The sequence below is a fragment of the Erpetoichthys calabaricus genome, chromosome 3 (genome assembly GCF_900747795.2).
Source record: "Erpetoichthys calabaricus chromosome 3, fErpCal1.3, whole genome shotgun sequence".
In the NCBI taxonomy this organism is placed as follows: Eukaryota; Metazoa; Chordata; class Cladistia; order Polypteriformes; family Polypteridae; genus Erpetoichthys; species Erpetoichthys calabaricus.
The window spans coordinates 66150167-66175683 of record NC_041396.2 but is presented as its reverse complement, the minus strand read 5'-3'; the positions used below and the strand labels follow the sequence as shown (position 1 = coordinate 66175683).

Below are 25517 nucleotides of genomic sequence, written 5' to 3'. Positions count from 1 at the left end.
TTTGAAAGCATTCTTTGTTTACAGCATTTTTTCACACCTCCCTAAAACTTTTGCACAGCACTGTACATTTTTGGACTTTTGCATTTTGTGCCCATATTTATTAAGCTCGCAGTTCAGGAAAATGGTCGCAACTAGCTCAAAATCTCAAAGAGTAACTTAATTTTGAATCTTACTTAATTTAGAAAACAACTGCTATCTTCACCAGGTTTTAGGAGAGCTGTGAGCTGTCCTAATTTGCTTGGAGCTGTTAGAAGGTCGCATTCAGGTAGAGATCAACATGCACATCCCAAGAAAGGTGGAATATTACAGAAATTCAGGACAAGAATGAACTTGTAAAACATATCAATTTGACAGAGATGGAAGATATTTGTACAATAAAACAATTATTTGTACAATAAAACAAGTGATTGCTCTATCTATCTCTATCTATCTATTGAAGAAGCCATGCGCTGCTGGCCAAAATGAAAGTGCTGGTAAAGTTATTTTTTTGGCCATAGGAAAAAGGCAGCTTTGCAATAGTAATGCTTTGTGGTAGGTCACAGTCACACATTTCTTGAATTTAGCACCAAACATTAAACAGCTTTACAATGCACAAGGTAATACACAGGTTAATGTATTTTCCTCCCACTCCATGTGAGGTAATGTTAAAGCAAGCTGCAGTCACACAAACTGGTACCACACATGAAGATGATCACCCCAGGTGTGAATGAGCATACATATGAGAATCACAAGTGAAATGCGAGCTCTCCCAGGAAGAAAAGTCAGCTCATCACAGAGAATTCTCACTCATATCAGGTAAACGGGATTAATAAAGTATCTATCTATCTATCTATCTATCTATCTATCTATCTATCTATCTATCTATCTATCTATCTATCTATCTAAACAGAGAGAGACATCAGTGCACAAAACATGCAAAGTGTAAGGATGTTAGAGGAAAGCGGAGTACCTGGAGAAAGCCCACAGAGAGACACAGATGACAAAATAATTCCACAGAGATGGCAGCAAGGCCAGAATGTGAAAACAGGGCCCTTTAGAACAATTCAGCCCAACAAGTTTACAATTGTCAAAAGTAATTTAAGTTAAGACTTGACGGTCCTAAAGTCCTACTTTTCACCCCACTACTTGGTAATTTATTCCATGTGTTGAAGATTATTTGAACTAAAACTTTCTTACGTTTGTATGAAATCTGCCCTTAAGAAGTCTCCTACTGTCACCATAGGTTCTTGTTTAATGGAGCATTAGGTCCCTTCACTGATAATTGGTCAGAGTTGATACAGTTAGTCCATGCATTAAAGCCCTTTGGCCTTCGCCACAGTCCTAATCGTAAACATTGACCTTCTTGATGGAGGCTGGTGTGGTGCCGCTGCTTGCACTGCAGTGCTGGTTGGAGCTTGGGCTTCTTATTTAACTATGTTTTAAAAATGCTTTTTGTTTCTTTGTTAAAAGACACAAAAAAGCCAATGGATTCAAGATAAAAAAGGATGAAGGATAGGAAGCAATACTAATGTTTTTTTCCGTTTTCAATCTTCCACTTAAATTAACATTATGTTCAATTAATCATACAAAAACAGATATTGCTGTGAAAAAGTAAGTATAATACTGTACTAAAATATGCTGATTTTGACCAGTATGAAATAATTTACTTATTTCATTCCTTGATTCCCTTGTTTTTCTAGAGTGTCTTAATGTACATAATGTCTCAAGGTTTTGAACTAAAATTAAATATTTTAATTTGGAATTTTTGTTGACCAGTTTTGGATAAAGTTCATACTAAATAGTATATGACAGAACTGAACTCCACAGGTTTTGCTTTTTGTTGTTTATTTTTTTAGATACTTACTCAATCAGACACATTACATCACAATATACATTTAGAATACATACATATACATCAAATGAATATTTAATAAATATTTGACAAAGTGCATACTACAAGTCACAATGGGGATTTAACGTGCTAACAAGGAAACATCAAACAGTTAAACATTAACCCTTCTATCACATGTAGTACTGTTTGATTCTACAGACAAAATGCCAACTATCACGTAAACCATTAACATTCTTTGATACACGGGATAATGTTCTAACTTCTAATCAGGCATGCAAGTAAGCAGGACAACTGCATGAAACATGCGGACTATGATTAGAGTGTACATAAATCATTTATCCTTATTTGTGTGTCCCCATAAACATCACTTCATACAAAATACTCTGAAATACTGGAGGTTCTCATGATAGCAAGTGATAGTTTTTATATTCTTAAGTGCAAGTCTATTATATTTATGGCATTTAGACAGGATGCATAACTGTTTCACAAATATAAACTACAAAAAAAAAAGGGAATACAGCAGCTTACCTATTACTCAGTGCAACATTCAACAGATTATTTAAATATCTAACATGAATAAGCAAAACTGGGCATGTTTAACATTAAAACACTGGCAACTTTAAACATTTTTGTACCCAGCAAATACTCTGGCAGTTTCAAATTAGGTTAGTCACTTAACAATATTTTGTACTACCACTTCACACAGACAACGAAGAACTGAACAGACATAAGCAAACACTTAAGCAAATTACTTAAGCACTCAAGAGCCTTTCAGAGTAGTGCGTTGCCAAAGGCATTAGCGACAATATCCAAATGAAAGGCTGCTTCCTTAAAAATCGTAACTGATTTACATAAATTAAATTTAGAATGATCAATTATCAATGATTTGTTATATTTGTATTGTGCAAGAAAAAAAATTATCTTGCCAATCATGATATGAATAAACTGCAGCTTCACTTGAAAAACTCAAAAAGGTGAATTCAATTTTGGAATTTGATGCAGTGATTGCCAAAACACAGACGACAAGACAACATTAAATTTGCCTTTCTAGTCATTCTTCTAAAGGATGCTTTCCCTCTCCTCCCCAAAGCTCACAGCATCAGAAGAAACGACGGTGTGCAGATCTGGAGTAGCCCCATCCTTCATAAGCCTACTGTAGCTTGTCGTTAAGCCTTTTTTCAGGTGGATTCCCCGCAGGTTTTCATTGTGCACTTTTGTAGGGCTGGAACTGGAGCCTGGGTGTATTATTACTTGAGAGATGCTGTTCTCCAAGTTTCGCGAGTCTCTTCTTAGGCTTTCGGATTCCTCATAGGACTCATTGTGGCTGGAAGGAGCATTGCTATTGTTGTTCAGTGTGGTATTACTGGGGGTTCTATTCAGGTTAAATACCTTCTGACACGGGGGCCAGTTTTCTTCAGGGCTGCTGGCAATCAGACTACAATCAGATGGACTTTTCTTGTCCTCCGAGCAGATAGACATTCTGGCAATTGCGGGGTCTTGCAGTCCACTGAGACTTAGTGGGATCCCCCTCTTTCTTCCTAATGAATCCTCATCCAGCTCAATCAGATTGGCTTTCTCAAGCTCTGATGTATCTGCTTCCTCATCATGAAGGGAATGATTAGGGGAGCTTTCATTGGATCTCACTCCAGAGTCAGAGGAATCTTTTTTATCAAGCATGGCATCTGACAAATACTCCTTCCCTTTTCCTAAGTGCCTACTCACTTCATTCTTGTGATCAACAGACTTCACTGTTTTCTCTGCTTTTCCATCTTTAAGAAGAGGAGTGTTGTCAGACTCTTCAGTGCCAGATTCATCTTCATCACTGGTCAGCTTCTGATAGCGCAAACCAACTCCTTTAAGCTTCAGATCTGCTCCTTGGAAGATGTTAACTCGCTCAGATGAAAGTTTTTTACCTAGGAGAAGTTTAGAAGTAACCTGATCAGGTTTCTCATCTTCTTCTGTGATGGGATCTAGAGGGGAAGCATCTGAGGTAGATACACTAGATGATGTGTAATCTACCATATCTGTAGGTTTTCCAATTCGTTGGTTACCATCTCTTTTCATGTAAGGCTTCCTGCCTTCAGGTTCACCATCCTTTCCTTTGTCTTCTGCATTTGAATGGAGAGACAGTCCTGATGCACTTGGTATAAAGGGCTTATCACCAGTGGTGCCTCCTACTTCCAGCTGTGACATCTGTGCAATATATTCTCTATAAGCATCCCTGTATTCAGCTTGCTGCTTGTCTGTCAGCTTGCTTATCTCATTTGAAGACTCCTGGGAGTTTAAGCTTGACATGCTTGGGGTACGATGTGTATGTGCCTGCTAAAAAATAACATATTAATTAAAGAGAATATATAAGTTCAAAAGTTAACATGCAACAATTGGATGATTCTCCAAGTCTGACTAACTATGTCATAATATGCAATACTGCTTACATTACTTACATACGGCATCAGACAGGAGACATTTATTCAAAGTGTGAGAAAGTGAATTGGAAGGTCAGGGACTGGCATAAAAACAATAGATCTGTTATTGAAATTGTTTCTTTACACAGTTCACTGATACGCTAATTGCATGTATATGATAAAAATAACTTGTTTTTAAACCACAAACCTATGCAAAGCCTGTTCAAAACTTAAAAAAAAAATTAGCATTTTACAAGTTAGAAGACAAATTTTGGAAAACAGATCTAATGCAAGTGACACTGGGCCTAGAGATTTTTACTGCAAACATTTTAAAATTGCGTGTTTAATTGTATGTCTTTCTCCAGTTAAGCCTGAAAGCATTTCTTGTGCAGATTGGTGCAGTACCTCACAAAAAGGTTAGCACACCACTCTTCAGAAATGGGAAGAGGTAACGTTAGCTTGACAGAGCTACATCAAGTGGGGTTTAATTGTCTTACTTCATACACAGTTCTGCATGTTTTGTATGAGTGGAAGACCTGTGTATATCAGTGTGGAGCTTACCGGCTACTCACAAAGGTGACTTGCATCCTTCAACGAGATATTAATTCTTCACTTTGCAATATCAAGATGTGCAACAGTCAAGTGTTAAATTTGAGAAATGTAGCATAGGTAGTTTTTTTTTTTTTTTTACACAAGTGAATAAAAAATATATATCAGTGTATAGCCAATGTAGTGAAGAACTTCACTTGTAAACCGTTAACTGCCAATGCAAGAACAACTCTGGAAGAGTGTTGTTTATGATTTTCATAGCCAAGATGCAGCTACTATTTGGACAGGACACATTCTGGAAACCTAAAGAATGAATCTCTATTTGCAAATGCTGTGCAATGGAATGATCTGCATCCTATCCTGATGTAACTGAAGTGAAAATTAGAACCTGGAAAAAATGATGCATTCTCTGCATGTGAGGGTTGAGCAGTTATCTCATGTGGAGGAGATCAAGTATCTCACATCCTTGTAAACAAGTGAGATTTGGATAGTGGGACAGAGCAAAAATTGATGCAGTGGCTGGAGTTTTATATATGTTGTAACAGAATATGGTGGTGAAGTATGTTCTCAGACAAAGATTTTGTTTTAACAATCAATGTATACTTTCATACTCAATTACAGGTCTCTAGGTGGGGATGAGCAGCCAAAAAAAGTTTCCTGCACATGACTGATGGGCTTACATTCAGTGATATGCTGATATGGGAGTCCTTTAGAGTAGAACTACTGCTTCTCTTGGTCGAGTGAAGCCAGCTAGTGTAGTCTGGGCATGTAGTCAGAACTGCTCAGCCATGGTGTAACCCACTGTGGAACAAACTAAGGACAAGCTGGAAATATTATACTTCTTGACTGGTCTATATGTTCCAAAGAATTCCCCAAAAGAAGCTAGTGGAAACTGCTGGGAGATAGGGTGTTCTGGCCAGTCCAAGCTAGTGTGCTGGCAATAAACCCCTCACCAGAAAGAAAATGATGATAATTCATCTATTTATATTGAATTGATTGTCAACTTAAAAAATTTAAATCAATTTACATCTCCAACTCACCAAACAAGTAAGCTTATTATAAAATATATTTGTGTTCCTAGTTCAGGTTGTGTGCATGTGCAATGTCTCTTTTTTGAGGGGTTCAAAGTGGCCAAATGAAAGTGTTAGATGGATTATACAAAAAATTTTTTGGAAAACAATTAAATTTTTTGTGAAATTGAAATCAGACACTATTTAATTTTACATTACCAACTATAGCAGTTGTAGCAAAAATTTTTCCATGATATGAGTTTTTAGCAAAAGTAATACATTTGACAACTGTAGTAAATCTAAAAAAATGCAAATAATAAAATGTTTTTCTTTTTGTTTTATCTTTGTAGTTATGCAAGACTAAATTGAATTTTCTGAACTTCAGCAGGATTTGCTTTGTAGAAAAAAAATGATATGACATCAAGCATCTAATTTCAACAATCAAAACATCAAGTATTATGTAGAGATAATATTGTATGAATAGTGATTTTATTTCTGACCTTGTTTTCACTAAATAACAAATGCAGGCTAACAGTAAGTAAGGAGATGCTTCTGTGACAAATAAAAATGACACTTAATACTTTGCTAAATGATATGCATTTCAAATACAGATTAACTTAGTAGTAAGTATGTAAAATATATATACATACTATCCAGTTTGGGTAGCTGTGACGAACTGGTTCATCCAAGCCAATATTACTTAGCTCTTCAAAGCTGAAGCTCAGATTATACACCATTGCACCATCTGTGCTAGCTGACGTTTCAGAAGCAGGAGCCTGCCGACGAACTGGTTCATTGTGTCCAATCACATTGCTTCCCTGTTCACTCACTGCTCGAGAATCATCCTGTAAGACTTGACCTTCAATGTGGCGAAGTTCTGCCATCTGTATTATACAATAAGAGGCACATTTTCAAACTTATAGTCAAAAAAAAAAAAAAAAAGAAAAACAAAACCAACCTTTCAGATTAATATGGTGGAATCAAAATATTCAAATGAAATTCTGATGGATAATGAAATAAGCAACTGTGATGTTTATTTAAGTAACTCATTAACTCTTTTTGACTTATATTTTTAAGAAGATCCTCAAAGTACACTAATCAATCATAACAAATGATTCACATTTATTAAATGTTAAGACAGCTATATTGTTAAGTTTGATGAGGCTTAAAAGAAGTCCCATTTCTTTCAACAAAATTAAAACAAGTTAGAAAATGCATGCATAGTGTAACATTCACATCTGGGGACTTGTTTCTTTAAAGACACAGATAACACATTTTTTAATTAAATAGTTTGTAACAATTAGTCAAATTCAATAAACAACAGTAACATGCATTAGTGCAGTGTATAAAACACATGATATTTAAAAGCATTTTAAAATATCCAGCAGTCAACAACTGAGCATAAATGGCTTGGGGAGGCTTAAATTGCTTTCATAGACAACAGAATGCAACTCAAGCGATGTAAAAATTGCATTTTTTTTGTGCTACTGCTTGCTGTTGGTTGTGGAAGTTCTATGGGTATTTTAGTTCTTTTTTTTTTTTAATTATAAACACAGGATTTTTGAAAGAAATACCAGATGGAACGATAACATCTACAGTATGTTGAAGTCCACTTGTGTACACAAGTAGGTAATGTACTCCCAATTTGCACCCATGACTCTGCCAACACTTAAATGTCTTATACAGTCATATGAAAAGGTTTGGGAACCCCTCCCCTCTGAGCTTGCATAATAATTTACTTTCAACAAAAAAGATAACAGTGGTGTGTCTTTCATTTCCTAGAAACATCTGAGTACTGGGGTGTTTTCCGAACAAAGATTTTTAGTGAAGCCGTATTTAGTTGTATGAAATTAAATCAAATGTGAAAAAACTGGCTGTGCAAAAATTTGGGTATCCATGTAATTTTGCGGATTTTAATGCATGTAACTGCTCAATACTGATTACGTGCAACAAAATTGGTTGGATTAGCTCGTTAAGCCTTGAACCTCATAGACAGGTGTGTTCAATCATGAGAAAAAGTATTTAAGGTGGTCAATTGCAAGTTGTGCTTCCCTTTGACTCTCCTCTGAAGAGTGACAGCATGGGATCCTTAAAGCAACTCTCAAAAGATTTGAAAACAAAGATTGTTCAATATCATGGTTTAGTGGAACATTGCAAAAAGCTATTTCAGAGGTTTAAACTGTCAGTTTCAACTGTAAGGAATGTAATCAGGAAATGGAAGGCCACAGGCACAGTTGCTGTTAAACCCAGGTCTGGCAGGCCAAGAAAAATACAGGAGCGGCATATGCGCAGGATTGTGAGAATGGTTACAGACAACCCACAGATCACCTCCAAAGACCTGCAAGAACATCTTGCTGCAGGTGGTGTGTTATCTGTACATCGTTCTACAATTCAGTGCAATTTGCACAAAGAACATCTGTATGGCAGGGTGATGAGAAAGAAGCCCTTTCTGCACTCACGCCACATATGTATGCAAATGCTCATTTAGACAAGCCAGATTCATTTTGGAACAATGTGCTTTGGACTGATGAGACAAAAATTGAGTTATTTGGTCATAACAAAAAGCGCTTTGCATGGCGGAAGAAGAACACTGCATTCCAAGAAAAACACCTGCTACCTACTGTCAAATTTGGTGGAGGTTCCATCATGCTGTGGGGCTGTGTTGCTAGTTCAGGGACTGGGGCCCTTGTTATTAAAATCGAGGGTCAGATGAATTCAACCCAATATCAACACATTCTTCAGGATAATGTTCAAGCATCAGTTACAAAGTTGAAGTTACGCAGAGGTTGGATATTCCAACAAGACAATGACCCAAAACACAGTTCAAAATCTACAAAGACATTCATGCACAGGGAGAAGCACAATGTTTTGGAATGGCCGTCACAGTCCCCTGACTTGAATGTCATCGAAAATCAATGGGATGATTTGAAGCAGGCTGTCCATGCTCGGCAGCCATCAAATTTAACTGAACTGGAGAGATTTTGTATGGAAGAATGGTCAAAAATACCTCCATCCAGAATCCAGACACTCATCAAAGGCTATAGGAGGCGTCTAGAGGCTGTTAAATTTGCAAAATGAGGCTCAACTAAGTATTGATGTAATATCTCTGTTTGGGTGCCCACATTTATGCACCTGTCTAATTTTGTTATGTTTTGTAAAGTTTATTGAATTTTTAATTACTGAACCCAAAAGCAGCTGTCAGAAAGACACCATGGATGAGTGCATCCTACAATACTTGTTTTGTTCTTTTTGTATGACACTGCATGATAATACTTTGATTATCTGCAACCTTATAAGAGAAAAAGGAGGCTCACGCAATGGATGGATGAATAATTAAGGTAGAATAAAATCTTCAACAAGGACACTCTGACACACCTAGCAGTACATTTAAAAGTAGCACTTTGAGAATTTACGCTGATATTTAACAACTCTTACTCAGTAGCTTACTCTTTTTAATCCATCTCAACAAATCACATTTTCTGTAGGAGGTTAATAACAATGTTGTTTTCTATTTATTTATACAAGATACAAAGGTTCTGTTGTCCATCTCCAGGAAGATTTAGGGGAGACTGGAGTGAGAAACATCAAGTTTAAATACAATGTTCAAGTGTTACATCAAGTGTACATTTTCCAACTTGTTTGTAATTGCGAAGCATAAATTTCAAAATTCAATGGTACCTCCTCTCAACTTTGATAATACTGAGACTTCTATAACATGCAGGACACCAGTTTAGAGTGCTAGACTTTGAAAAATCTACCCTTTGTGCTTTTCAACTGTAACAAGTTTCAATTGTAAAGCAGGTTTAGATAGGGTTTGCAGTTAAAATGTGACCAAAGGTACCTCAAGCCTGCTCCTGGTACATATCAGTGCCATACATGTGTTTTTTTGGTTTACTTCTATTTGCTGCTTATATGTTTCATACTCCACTGTAAGGTAAAATGCCATGTAGTGGTGAAACTTCTAGTGGAACTATGTAAAATAAAGGATGACAAAGTGATTACTTTACCAGTATTGAGAAAAACCTGTTCACCCCAGTTACACAAATGTGTACGAAGCCAGACCAGTTAAAACAAGCTTAGGGTAAGATTTCTAGCACAAAGACTACAAAGAGCATATCAACCGAGATTTTTCCTTTAAGCACTACACAGTGCAGAGCTGTTCTCATTTACTAATATTGATGCATTTTTTTCTTAGATAAATGATAACTTTGATTATTTTGTCTATATATATATTTTTTTGCATTTTATTGATTTTATTAAAATCAAATAACATTCCATACAAACAAGTCAAGTTTAACAAAACTAGGTTTAAAATACATCAACCCAAACCCATGAGAAAGAGAGCTAGGCCACCAGAGTAAATCTTTAAGCTATTAAAAATAAGTAAATAGATAAATTGATAAATGAATAAAAATAAATAGAATAAAAAAAGAGGGGAGAGAATCTGCTTCCTCCATTTAAATGCTTATTCTAAAACGTTTTAATTAGATTCTGCCAGGTTTTGAAAAAATTTGTACAGATGTACAGATCCTCTAAGTGAGAATTAGATTTTTTCCAATTTCAAATAGTATATAACATCAGTTATCCACTGACTTAAAATAGGTGAGTTAGGATTCTTCCAGTTGAGCAAGATAAGTCTATGTACCAATAGTGTAGTATAAAGGCAATCACAGTTTGTTTGTCCTTCTCCACTTTAAGCCCATCTGGAAGTTCACCAAACACAGCAATCTAATGGATTATGAGGGAATTTGACACCCAAGGCTGTCTGAAAAGCATTTAAAGATTTAGGTCCAAAATGATGTTGATTTGGTGCACACCCAAAACATATGGCCCAATGATGCTAGAACTTGATTGCAAAGTTTGCAGGTTGGATCTTGCCCTGGAAACATTTTGGACAATTTTAAACGAGACAAAAGTGATTGATATATAATTTTAAGTTGAATAACTATGCTTTGCGAGTGAATTCTGTGCATTGCTACCTTCAACTCCTTTTCTGAGATGTTGAGTGAGAGATCCTTTTCCCACTATATTCTTGGATCTTTGAAAGGAAGGGACTATAAAATGTTTTTATATATTACAGAGATGATGCGAGTCCTCAAGACTGATCAATATTTTTCCTGGCATAGAGGTAGATGAGAGGTGAAGAAAATTGGGCAGGTTTTGTTTAACAAAGTTTCTAATTTGAAGGTAGGGAAAGAAATGTGTTGCTGGAAAGTTAAATTTGGAGAGTAAATGGTGGCAGGATGCAAAGACGTTGTCTATGTACAGATCTCCAAGTGATTTAATCCCGAATGTTTTCCAGATGTTATAAACTGTGTATGTTTGAGACAGTGGAAAAAGGTGGTTCTCGTGCAGAGGTGCCACAGATTAAAGCGTTCTATCTTAAAATACTTCCTACATTGGTTCCATATTCTGAGTGAATGAAGAACAATTGGTTTGTTAGTATACTGGCGATGACTTGTACTTATTGGGGTACAAAGCAAGGAATATAAAGAAGTACTGCAGGATTTTAAATCTATTGCGGACATAGCCTGTGTATGGTCATCTATTTGTGTCAATGTCCAGGTTTTTATCGCTTGTATATTTGCCACCCAGTAATAAAACTGAAAGTTAGGTAGAGCCATGACACCTTCTGCCTTAGGTCTTTGTAGGTTCGCCCTTTTAAATGAGGTTATGGTTGAATCTAATTTCTTAAAAATGATTTATTAATGTATATTGGAATATTATGAAATAGAAAAAGAAGCTTCGGAAGTATAGTCATCTTGACAGTGTTAATTCTTCCAGCTAAGGTGAGATGAAGGGTAGACCATCTATGCAAGTCTTGCTTAATTTTTTCCATACAAATGGCAAAATGTTGTTGATTAAAGAGATTTATGTTTACCCCTAGATATTTAAACTGATCTGCGATGATAAAAGTGGAGGTGTCCAAACTAATAGTGTGTGCTTGAGAATTTAATGGAAAGAGCACACTTTTATTGAAATTATCAGACCAGAAATCTTTTGAAATTCTGTTATTGCTGTTAGGACTGCAGGCACAGTATTTTCTGGATCTGATATATACAGTGCCATGTCATCTACATATAGAGAAATTTTCTGTTCAAGTCCTTCTCTGATAATCCCCATTATCTCATAAGCATTTCGACAGTGAACTGCCAGTTGCTCAATGGAGATTGCAACAAGCAACGGTGACAAGCGGCATCCTTGTCTAGAACGACATTCTAGTTTGAAGTAGTCTGAATTAATGTTGTTAATACAAACTGAAGCTTCTGGACTGGTATACAGTAGTTTGATCCAAGCCCAAATGTTCGGGCCAAACCCAAATTTCTCCAATGTAGTGAAAAAGTAGTTCCACTCAACCATATCAAATGCTTTTTCTGCATCCAATGCTAATATCATCTCTGAGGTGTTAGACTTTGTGGGTGAATATATTACATTAAACAGATGTCAAAGATTGGAAGCTAAGTGTCTGCCTTTAATAAATCCAGTTTGGTCTTGTGATATTACCGAAGGAAGCACTTTCTCAATCCTTCTAGCTAGGACTTTGGAGAGTATCTTAACATCATTATTCAGAAATGAAATTGGTCTGTATGATGCACATTGTACTAAGTGCTTATTTTGCTTAGGAAAGATGGCAATTAATGCTTGGTGAAAAGTTTGAGGTAGAATTTTATTGTCTCTAGCTTCTGTAAATGTTTCTAATAAAAGGGGAGCTAGCTTACTTGAAAATTTTTAATAAAATTTGGCAGGGTAGCCATCACACCGTGCTGCTTTCCCACTCTGAAGTTGAGTTTATAGTATTCAGTAATTCTGATAGTGCCAGAGGTTTATCCAATTTGTGGTATCTGTAATGCATCCAGAAAGGTATTAGACTGTGTCGCGTCTTGTCTTCTTTAAACTCAGTAGAATATAAGGACTTATAGTGGTCTCTAAATGTGTGCATTATATTTTTATGGTCAATGATTTTGTCTCTGTCTTTGTTGGTGATTGCATTGTCTGTATATTTTAACATAATATCCTCTACTAAGGTTGTGACCTTGCTGAGGTGGAGTTTGCTGTCTGGAAATTTACGCTCCTGATAAGGCTTACTCAAAGCAAATCAGTCAATCCAATATTTGACCTTGATGAATGTTATAATTAAATCTAAAAAGAATCTCTGCTCAATTTCCATGACTCACTCATGCAGCCAAATCTAGCAGTGGTATTCACTGGTAAAAAGCTGGTGGCCGTATGGCCTACACAGCACAGCTTAGCTCAAGAAAGCTTTGTGGAGCTGCCAAGTAGACTCAACACCCACAAAACAAAAGGTTGAGAATGAAGTATAATGCCAGTAGACATTTATTACTAAATGCATGTCTTAAGGTTACTGACACATGTAAAGGTAAGTACATCCAAAGAAAGGTTTTTTTATGTTTTAACAAATGTGGACATATCAAGACTTGATCTTCATTTAAATATTTCCTATAGGTAAAGATTACATAACAAAAATCAAGCCACATTTACATTTTGTAGTCCATTGTATAATTTAAATAAACATAAATGCAAATTCTGCATGAGGAATAAGTAAATATGCCCCTACAATTATCACTACATTAAACATTTAAAATTAGAGTCAGGTGCACCAGATCAGTGTCAAATTATCAGAATATCAATAGAAAGGATCTTGGAGGAACACATCTTATTTAAACCTCAGACATTTAGTTTGATTTGCTCTTTGTTGTTTAAGGGTGTTATCATTATGCCTTGATTGAAAAGGCTATAGATGCCTATGAGTATGGGAAGGGATTTAAAATGATCTCCAAACTATTGGAAACCAACCATTCCACTTTTTGGAAGATCGCCAACAAGTTATCAAACATCTGGCAACTTGTTCTGGCCAGGCCACCCCAGAAGGTTCAGCCTCAGAACAGAATGCAAAATGCTGAAAGAAGTCTCTAAGAACCCCAGAAATTCATCACAGGACCTGCAGATAGACCTTGCTATTGCTGATGTCTAAGGGTATGAGTCTACCAATTAGAAATAGGCTGCCCAAATAAGATCTACATGGAAGGTGCGACATGGAGGAAACTTTTCCTGTTCAGGAAGAACATTGTCACCCAGTCAAAGACCTGGAAGATTGTGCTCTAGACAGATGAGGCAAAATAGTGTTGTTTGGCCACAGTACCAGAAGACATTTTTGTCAAAAACCAAAGACAGCATTTGACCAGAAGAACCGGACACCAACTGTAAAAAAGCATGGCGGTGGAAATGTTATTATTTGGGGCTGATTTGCTAAATTAGAGCCTGGGCCTCATCATCATAGAATGCACTATAAATTATTTATCATACCAGAGAGTGTTTGAGGATATTGTGAGACTGTTAGAAGAATAAATCGCAATCGAAAGTGGACTTTGCAAAATGACAATGACCAAAACATACCAGTAAATCCACCAACAAATGGCTGAAAAGAACGAAGTAAAGGTTCTGCAACAGCCAAATTTGAAACAGGCTGTGAATACAGTTATAGGAAACAACTACTTGAGGTTGTTTCTGCCAAAGGGCACACTACCAGCTATTAGAGCCTTTTCTACAAATGAAAATGTTCTGTTCAGTTTTCCATCTTTTTTTCAATTACATCACCTAAAGATACTGCTAAATCAAGATTTAATCTTGATATATCCACATATGTTAAAAAAGAAAAAAACAAGTAAGCACTTGGGGTGTACTTACTTTTTGACATGTCACAGTTGTCTAACCCTGTCACAATTATATAGGATTTAGCACAGTGCTTATTGAGTTTGATCAAATATTTAGCTTTTTTTGTGGGAGAAGAAAGCAAAATCCTCACACTTTCATGAAAATAATGAGATAAGGAATTCCTCAAAAAATGGTTTAATATATGATCAATAGTTATACAATGTGGTTACTACTGTTATTAACAATCCTAAAACACATGAGACTGCCTGTTGGTGGATATTACATTTTATCTATGCATCTCTAGGTATTTTGTTGTGCACTGTAAATATAGTCTTATCCATATGTCTTTAGTTTTTCTATAGTCTGTTATATGTAGTGTCAGAGAAATATAGGCATATGCTGATTTACAGTCGACTGAGTTGAGGCGATTTTTACTTATGTACAAGGGCCTTAGGAAAACAATAAGGCAACAATGTTCTGGGAGTTTCCAAAACCGGTTATAAATCTTTTGTTATTATTATTTCACATGGTCTCATTTATTTTCTGACTCTTATAGGGCCCTTTAAGGTTTATTTTAATCAGTGCAGCTCCGCGTGGCTAATTCTTATGCATTCGGCCCACACCACCTTCCTTACACTAGTGTTTCTCAAACTTTATGATCGCGCAATCCAGTTTTGCCTTTTTAAATTCACTGATGACCCAGGAGTAGCAAATCCTACCACCACCTTGGTGAAATAAGTGTGATCATGGATCCTCATTGGTGAAATGAGTTAATCCTTACACTAGTGTTTCTCAAACTTTATGATCGCGCAATCCAGTTTTGCCTTTTTAAATTCACTGATGACCCAGGAGTAGCAAATCCTACCACCACCTTGGTGAAATAAGTGTGATCATGGATCCTCATTGGTGAAATGAGTTAACTTAGAAATACTGCTGATCAATTAGGCAACCCACTCATGAACCAAAGACAGCTACCTATGATCCACTGGTGGCAACATACATCACAACCCAGGAGTTGAGAAACACTGGCTTAGGCAACCCACAGTAACAACCCCACGAACTAACAATGACAACCCACGACCCACTGTCAGCAAGACCCAGTGATTGAGAAACACCATTTTACATAGACCTGGCGATAGATGGTGAGATGATAGATGGTGATAGATGGTAAATTATATAAATTTATATTTATATAGATGGAAAATTATATAATTATATCATTTCATAGATGGGGAGCCTCAGAGATTGGTTTGTGCTATTCTATACTAATAGTTAAAAGTATATGTAACAATAACTCACAGAGCCTCAGTTGCGTTGATCTGTACACCTCGTGATCGACATATGACCAATTTGACACAAGGCCAAATGGAAAATCCCAAATGGTGCTACATGTCGATGCATGACTTTAATTAAATTAATTGTATGTTGATTGTGTAGGTTAACTGAGTAGGTTAAATGAGTAACTTGATGAATTAGAAAATTTGACTGAGTGGTCATGCAGCTTTCTTTAACATTTGAGCATTATTGTGCTTTCTGTTAAAATCGTTTATATGCTCCTTTTTCACATAGTGGGAGGCAGTTTCAGAACAAAGAAACAATTCTGTTACCAGTTATGTGTTTGGCAAATAAACTCCTCATACAAAAATCAGATTTACCCTTTAGTCTTTAAAAATAATTAAAAAGACTGTAAATACCATAAACAGTCAGTCTAAAGCACTTTATTTATAAGACAAATTGCGGGCATCAAAACCTTTTATTTTGATGGTACTTGGGACTTTACCCTGGCAAAATAAGAAAAAAATTAAACTATCAGAGAAGCAAAAGGAAATCAGCATCACCAATATATTGCATCCTAATAGAAATGTAGGGAGGTGAAAACGGTATAAAAAAACTACTCATGTACAGCCTGAAATATAGCTATATGACAAGTAAAATATCTGGTTTTGAGGATTTTATAATTACTGACACAAATTTATAGCATATCAGAAGCTTAGAGAAAAATGTGGCTATATACAAGAGGTTGGGGGCATGCGCTGATTACAGCATGTTACCATACCCACCACATGACGAACAACCCGGATTGGGACCTAAGTGGAGCCATGCAACGGGTAACACCACAGCACCACAATGGAACAGTGTGAGGCTTTTTATGGTGGTTAGAGTGCCAATCCTGCCATCAACCCCCAAGTTTTCCCTGCAAGTTGGATGACCTGCTTGCAGGCTGGATACAGATTAATGTCATATCCAAGACAAAGCAACTGCACGTTGAGGGCTTTGCTCAAGGACCCAATGGCGTACACTTCTGGCATTTACGGGAGTCGAATCAGCAACCTTCCAATTGCATCTCCCTAGTCTCAGGGTCACCACTCTGCTTTATACAATAGGTAAAAAGTATATACTGTTAGGATTTATATGTCAGGTGAGCACAAGAAAATCTTTAATAGAACTGCCTACTGGAGGGAATGATTGTGGGTACAATACCCAAGAAAGTCTACATATAAGGTAAAAACTAAACTGATAATTTATTATAGAATTGTTCTGTGGGACTCATAGCATTCATCACTGACTTAATTATAATTTAATAAAAATATGTAATACATTTTTGTATCTCCACTGTAGGTTTAAGGGTGTCCTGAATTATTCTCTGACTGTACAAGGCAGTTTTTAAATTAACAGGGTTAGACACTGCCTATTCTGTAGATTTCAAGGTTAAGAAAGTTAATCAGTTCAAGACAAGACAACACTTTTCAGTTCTGTAGATGATGTACAACTGCTCAATGCATTCCATTCTGCTGTTTCATCACTGCATTTTGTCTCTGCAACTGACTCTCTGTGTGACTCTAAGCAAGTTACTTAACCCTTCACTGTTCTACTACAAAAAGAATATTTATAAAGAAGCTTTGTTCTAATCTCCTCCCAGCCAATGGCTGTTAACTCTATGGCATAAGTTCAATCTTTCCAAAAATGTGTTGGCCATATACAACAACAACAACATTTATTTATATAGCACATTTTCATATAAAAATATACGTCTTATCATTAAAGAGCTGAGACTGCTTCAAAAATTGTCATTACCTTACAAGTTGTCTAAGCAGTGACATTGCAAAATCAAATTGGCCTAAGTTATAATATATTATTGATATAGAAATTCAGTTCTTTATGTAATCTTGTAATTTATTTTACTATAACACATACAGCAAATATCAGCAGATTAATATGAACAATGCAGACATAAAAGATGCAAGTTGTAGCAAGTAGTGAGATTTTATAATTTTCCCAGTTTAATATGCCTTTTCAGATTAGTCGGAGGTAAAACAATTCTGCACAAAAGTAGACTGTTTATTGCTGTATAGAATTTATTAAGTCATTTCCATTTGTCGTCCATTATATGTGACTGAACAGTGTGAGTACCACTGAACCTGAGACTCTTCCATATCTGGTATGTACATTATCAGGAGACTCTCATGAACAGAGACAGCAGCGTCACTTCAGCAGCACAAACATTGATCAGTTGCAAACATACGGATTGTAAAAAACATTAGTATTAGATAGATAGATAGATAGATAGATAGATAGATAGATAGATAGATAGATAGATAGATAGATAGATAGATAGATAGATAGATAGATAGATAGATAGATAACTTTATTAATCCCAATGGGAAATAAGGTGACAAAGTAACCAAAATATTAATTTATTAATTAGTAGTTTCTAATTAACTGAAAAAGAATAATATAATAATGAAATATATAATAATATACAATGGAATTACATCCTCCCACTTTCCAAATCTGCACTTTCTTGTTCAGGGTTTGCAAAGAATTGTAATCTGTACTAGCATCAACATGTACATGGATAAAACAGACAGTGAGACACCAGAATAATACAAAGCTCACAAATGTGCAAAGGAATGAACAACATTCAAAAATGACACAGAAGAAACTTTGACCAGTAAGTGAACCAGAGTTAAAGTACTACGAAACATCTGCTTACAGTTCATTGTTCCATAATGAATTATTATTATTATTATCCTGAACAGCAGCTTGAATTTTTTGTTTGTTATTTCAGATATAAAAAGTTAATTTCATATATAAAAAGTTAAAAAGTTAACTTCATTATCTGCAGAAAACCTATGGAGTCTTGCCATAGCTCATACACATTTACTAAACAAATCACCCATTGTGGTTTACCCTCTAAAACATGTCCGATAATACTCTTACTTTGGTCCTAACATTGAGTATAAAACTGAATAGTTGGATTTTGGCTATTGCACCATGTAATTTATTTTCTTGTACAACTCCCTTTGTTCTTTTCTCATATTTAATCTTAATGTTTACATCTAATATGTGGTTGCAACAAGCTGTTTCATTCTGTTCTATAATATAAAGCACTTTATACTCAAGCATTACGTATTGTAAGTGCCCCTACACAGATTAATTTATTTAACACTACTTGTTTAAGTACTATAATTCACAATTTGTAAGTCTCACAATGTAGTCTGCAACCTCAGCAAGGTAAACTTCCAAAACATCACTAGTACTGAGTATAGTATTTGGACTCTCCTTGATGGCTGTCCATGTAACTTCTTCATCTACAAAATTCCACTATATACAGTATTAAATATAAACCTCTTTCAGTACCATTCTGTACTTGTATTCTGTAAGATATAATCTTTTTAATCCTTATATCATACTTGTCTTTGTATATGAGTGCACTGTTTCAAGTATAAGGATATTTAAAAAAAGAAAGCCTAGCCATTTTAAACAAAGAAGGAGACTACAGCACACAATATAATGGATAGCTAACAATCATGACACTTCATATCAGCATTTATTATTACTTTACTTCAGTGCTTGGCAGGAACTGTTAGAATCTTCTTTGGGAACCTTTCTAATTTTCAAGATGGCACTCGGAATTTTAGTTACTTCCTGCACCCTTCTGTCGCCAACAACTTCCAAAATTCTAAACAGTACTTAAGTGTTCTCCAGTAGTTTTTGCATTCTTCATGTTTTAGCTTCTCTTGGTATATTGGCCCATTTAAAAGGAACCTTTGATGGGTTTACACTGTTTGTCAGGTCTCTGAGATTTTCCTCATTCAGTAATCCTTTAAAATACCATGTTCATCTTTCCATTACCTTTTCTCCCCTGTTCTGAACTGTTCCATTTTATCTTTCAAGTTTTATCTACTGCAGTTCTACAGATCAATTTCATTCTTTGCATTTCTCTTATTGCCATTTTCTTTGCATTTCTTCCTGCCTGTTTATAACCTTCTTCATACAGTCATGGCTGAAATTATCGGCACCCCTGGAATCCATCCATCCATCCATTTTCCAAGCCGCTGAATCCGAACACAGGGTCACGGGGGTCTGCTGGAGCCAATCCCAGCCAACACAGTGCACAAGGCAGGAACCAATCCCGGGCAGGGTGCCAACCCACCGCAGGACACACACAAACACACCCACACACCAAGCACACACTAGGGCCAATTTAGAATCGCCAATCCACCTAACCTGCATGTCTTTGGACTGTGGGAGGGAAACCGGAGCGCCCGGAGGAAACCCACGCAGACACGGGGAGAACATGCAAACTCCACGCAGGGAGGACCCGGGAAGCGAACCCAGGTCCCCAGGTCTCCCAACTACGAGGCAGCAGCGCTACCCACTGCGCCACAGTGCCGCCCACCCCTGGAATTTTCCTTGAAAATGCACAATTTCTCTCAGTAAATTGTTGCAATTACAAATGTTTTGGTATACACATGCTTATTTCCTTTATGTGCATTGGAACAACACAAAAAAACAGAAAAAAAGCCAAATCTGACATCATGTCACACAAAACTCAAAAACCGGGCTGGACAAAATTATTGGCACCCTCTACTTAATATTTGGTTGCACGTCCTTTGGAAAATATAACTGAAATCAAGCGCTTCCTATAACCATCAACAAGCTTGTTACACCTCTCAACTGGAATTTCCGACCACTATTCTTTTGCAAACTGCTCAAGGTTTCTCAGATTTGAAAGGCGCCTTCTCCCAACAGCAATTCTTAGATCTCTCCATAAGTGTTCAATCGGATTTAGATCCGGACTCATTGCTGGCCACTTCAGAACTCTCCAGTGCTTTGTCTTCAACCATTTCTGAGTGCTTTTAGAGGTATGTTTGGGGTCATTGTCCTGCTGGAACACCCATGACCTCTGACGCCGACCCAGCTTTCTGACACTAGGCCCTACATTGCGCCCCAATACCTTTTGGTAGTCTTCAGATTTCATGATGCCTTGGCACACATTCAAGGCATCCAGTGCCAGAGGCAGCAAAACATCCCCAAAACATCTTAGAACCTCCACCATGTTTGACTGTAGGTACTGTGTTCTTTTCTTCGAAGGCCTCATTCCATTTTCTGTAAACAGTAGAATGATGAGCTTTACCAAAAAGCTCTGCCTTGGTCTCATCTGTCCACAAGACATTCGCCCAGAAGGATTTTGGCTTCAAGTACATTTTGGCAAACTCCAGTCTGGCTTTTTTATGTTTCTGTGTCAGCACTGGGGTCCTCTTGGCTCTCCTGCCATAGCGTTTCACTTCGTTCAGATAGTTCGAGCTGACACTGTTGCACCCTGTGTCTGCAGAACAGCTTGAATATGTTCTGAAGTTGATTGGGGTTGTTTATCCACCATTCGGACTATCCTTCGTTGCAGTCTTTTATCAATTTTTCTCTTCCGTCCACGTCCAGGGAGATTAGCTACAGTGCCATGTGTTGTGAACTTCTTGATTATGTTGCGCACAGTGGACAAAGGAACATGAAGATCTCTGGAGATGGACTTGTAGCCTTGAGATTGTTGATATTTTTCCACAAGTTTTGTTCTCAAGTCCTCAGACAATTCTCTGCTCTTCTTTCTGTTCTCCATGCTTAGTGTGGCACACTCAGACACACAACAGAAAGGTTGAGTCAACTTTTCTCCATTTTAACTGGCTTCAGGTGTGATTGCTATATTGCCAGCACCTGTTTGTTGCCACAGGTGAGTTCAAACGAGCATCATATGCTTGAAATAAAACGATTTACTCACAATTTTGAAAGGGTGCCAATAATTTTGTCCGGCCCATTTGTGGAGTTCTGTGTGACATGATGTCAGATTTGGCTTTTTTTCTTGTGTTGTTCCAATGCACATAAAGGAAATAAACATGTATATACAAAAACATTTGTAATTGCAATAATTTTCTGGGAGAAATGGTGTATTTTCTGGGAAAATTCCAGGGGTGCCGATAATTGCGGCCATGACTGTATATGTATTATGACATCTTCCACTTCATCTTCCACATTTTTATCTCTTTTTATTGCATCAGCAGACACTTTTTCTGTGCTTTCTCTTACATGAAACACTTTTCTGTATTTAGCTTCCTCAACATCCTTTAAAACTTTTTATCCATCTGTTCAACCATGGCTTTGATACTAAATAGGGAAAAAAATCTACATCAAGAATTGTAGACATGAATAGGAGGAAAACTGTTTTGCAGCCAAAGTAGGATGGAGTTAACAGGAGAAACAAGAATTGATGAAGAGTGACATTTTTGTGGTGGGAAACAAGCATGGACTCATTAGAGACAGGAATAAAGGAAATGAAGAAATAAGGAAGGTTGAAACATCCTAGATATGCTGTCCATTTAGGACATCACCATTTTTTACCCCTCTAGTCATCAAGCATCAGTGTTAAGCATATTGTGTATCATCTGCCATTTTACTAGTCACCCATCACTCATTACTTTTAATAAATATCTTTTCACTTAATCACTAGTAAATTTTAACTGGTTATTTTTCAATTTCAGCCTTTTTAATAAGACCACTCAAATTCAACAAATCAGCAAGACAGCAGTAAGTGAGAAGTGGCAAGTGACAGAAGAGGGACAAGTGGTGCATAATTAGTGAAAAGTGATGTGAGATGAGTATAAAGTAACAAATGATGTATGACTAGTGAGAAATGACAAATGGTTCTTTGACACAGATTAATATTGATACTTGATGATGGGATGAATGAAAAATGACAATGTCCTAAAATGGACACCATAACTTGGTTTCACAAAAAGACATTAATTGAAAATTTTAAACACTAAATTTGAAAAGAGAGAAAACCACTTGGTAATATATAGTATTGGAAGAAGAACAACACACATTGACTATATTATGGTGAAAAAGAAGTTGAGAAACTGTAAAATTCTCCTTTCTGAAGGAGTACTAACATCATACTGAATAATGGTATAGCAGATCTATACAGTTTTAAAGCTAGGAAACATGAAAGAGGACGACAACCTGAAAAACTGAAAAATTCAGATGCTGCTGGAAAATAAAAGTACAGACAATCATAACAGAAACTAGAAAAAGAATGGAAAATAGGCTGGCTGATAGAGGCACTGACCAAGGAAAACTTGGTATGGTAGAACAAATGGATTGGTAATACTTGCAACTACCAAAAAATGGCAAATTGTACTATCTTGAAACAAAGAAAATGAGTGTAAAATATATTTACTACAGGAAAGTACATTTGCTGGAGCGTCTCAAAGATATTATAATTGAGTTAACTTTTATTCTTAAATGTACTATGATAAAGCATTATACTTGGTTAGCATCAGGGTTGAAGGCAGTAGAATGCAACAGAATAATAACACCTGAAGAGCAATTGTGGGGTTTACTTTAACAAAAACATTGATTAATAATGTTAATTAACATTTTTTCTCTGTGAGTGCATTTAACCTAGCTTGCTATTGTCTTTATGTAGTTGCCTTTTTTCTGAAGCAGCACATTTCCAATGAATATCTTCAAGTGTGAATGAACTGCAAAATTTAAAATTATTTTAAGAAAATGGCAGTCCTGGATGGGAGCATATGTTGCTCTAAAACCTGTACACACCTTTCAACACTGATGATGACTTTCCAGATGTGCAAGATGGCCATTCCTTTGATACTAATGCGCCTTCTAATGCGCCCCCATACCATCAGAGATGCACGATTTTGAACTAAGTGCTAATAACAAGCCGAATGGTCCTGAGGACGAGGCGTCCGTGTTTTCCAAAAAGAATTTCAAATTTCGATTCATCTGACCACAGAGCAGTTTTCCACTTTGCCTCAGTCCATTTTAAATGAGCTTTGGCCCAGAGAAGACTGTGGCATTGCTGGATCATGTTCACATATGGCTTCTTCTTTGCATTATTGAATTTTAACCTGCATTTGTGGATGGCACAGCGAACTGTGTTCAGAGATAATAATTTCTGGAAGTTTTCCTGAGCCCATACAGTGACTTCCATGACAAAATCATGCCTGTTTTTAATGCAGAGCTGTCTGAGGGCCTGAAGATCACAGGCATGCAGTCTTGATTTTGGCCTTGTCCTTTATGTACAGAGATTTCTCGAGATTCTCTGAATCTTTTGATGATATTATGTACTGTAGATGATGAGATATTCTAAATCTTCGCAATTTTACGTTGAGGAACATTATTCTGAAATTGTTCTACAATTTGTAGACACAGTTTTTTTTTGCAGATTTGTAAACCTCTGCCCATCTTTACTTCTGAGAGACTCAGCTTCTCTAAGATGCTCTTTTTATACCAAATCATGTTACTGACCTGTTGCCAATTAACCTAATTAGTTGTAAAATGTTCCTCCAGCTGTTTCTTTTTAGTACCACTTACTTTTCCAGCCTTTTTGTGACATGATGCTGTCATCAAATTCAAAATGTGCTAATAATTTTCATGAAATAGTAAAGTGTCTCGATTTCAACATTTGCTATATTTTCTAGATAGATAGATACTTTATTAATCCCAAGGGGAAATTCACATGGTAAAGTTGTACACGGAGCTGCTGGAAAGGCTGCCACTCGCGGCGGTGCCTGAGTCATCTATGTTCTATGTTCAATCTATACTAATAAAAGACAAAGCCCTCACTGACTCACTGACTGACTGACTGACTCATCACTAATTCTCCAACTTCCCGTGTAGGTGGAAGGCTGAAATTTGGCAGGCTCATTCCTTACAGCTTACTTACAAAAGTTAGGCAGGTTTTATTTCGAAATTCTACGCGTAATGGTCATAACTGGAACCTGTTTGACTGACTCACTCATCACTAATTCTCCAACTTCCCGTGTAGGTAGAAGTCTGAAATTTGGCAGGCTCATTCCTTACAGCTTACTTACAAAAGTTAGGCAGGTTTTATTTCGAAATTCTACATGTAATGGTCATAACTGGAACCTATTTTTTGTCCATATACTCTAATGGAGGAGGCGGGAACGAAGGTAAATGACGTTAATTGTTGACTGTCTTTTAATACTGTGTACTTGTTGAGTGTCTTTTAATACTGTGTAAGCATACATATTAACACATGTGCAATTAAACGTGTGCATTTACGGGGTGATTTCTCAGGCTTAAAAGCTCGCCTTTTATTAAAAAGGTAAATGCAAACTCTTTTCATTCAGAAGGGCACAAACCACGTTAGATTTCAGCCGTTAAACGCGCAAAAATGTCAGTACACCAGATAAATAAGCGCAACATATTATCAGTTGTATTGTATGCTTACAATACATATACAAATGTGTTAATCGTTAACTAATATTATGGGATGGTGTTTTTCGACTTGCGCCTTGATTTAAACGATTGCATGTCTTGGTGGGTTTGCGTAGCTTATTGTCAATATCTTTACACCTCTTTTTAAGACTTAATTTAAAAAGGTTTTCTTTTCTTCTTAATTAAAATTTAAAAGCAATACTTCACCACTGCGAAGCCCCTCTAGCGCTGACGTCCGACGTTCGATTACCGTAAGCGAGTGCAATGAGTGTGTACGCCTGATGAGCCAAGAATAAGGGGGAAACAGGTGTCGCGTACTCTTTGCATTATTTGACAGTAAACTATTTTCATCCATTCTATGATCTGCTTCTCACAACTGAAGGCACCGTGGCTGATGTTACCTGACTTGCTGGCCAACCATAAGCGTTACCTGGTAGGTAACCACCCACTCACTTCACTCCAATACGGGAATCGAACCTCGGACGTCAGCGCTAGAGGCGAAGCCCCTAAAAT

General features: G+C 36.6%; 1 protein-coding gene across 10 annotated transcripts in view; it reads right to left on the bottom strand.

Annotated features, from left to right (window-relative positions):
- Nucleotides 1–1807: 1807 nt before the first annotated feature.
- kidins220b (kinase D-interacting substrate 220b) overlaps nt 1808–25517 on the bottom strand; it is a 171521-nt gene continuing 147811 nt past the window's right edge. For 7 of the 10 annotated variants that reach the window (XM_051924905.1, XM_028796888.2, XM_028796895.2 and 4 more), the window contains 2 exons: nt 6446–6679; nt 1808–4153 (listed from right to left, as the gene is read on the bottom strand). In XM_051924905.1, coding sequence (XP_051780865.1) covers nt 2891–4153; nt 6446–6679 — 1497 coding nt within the window. In that variant the 3' untranslated portion in view covers nt 1808–2890. The remainder of the gene's footprint in view (nt 4154–6445; nt 6680–25517) is intronic. The other 3 variants (XM_051924908.1, XM_028796894.2, XM_028796899.2) reach the window with 1 other exon arrangement.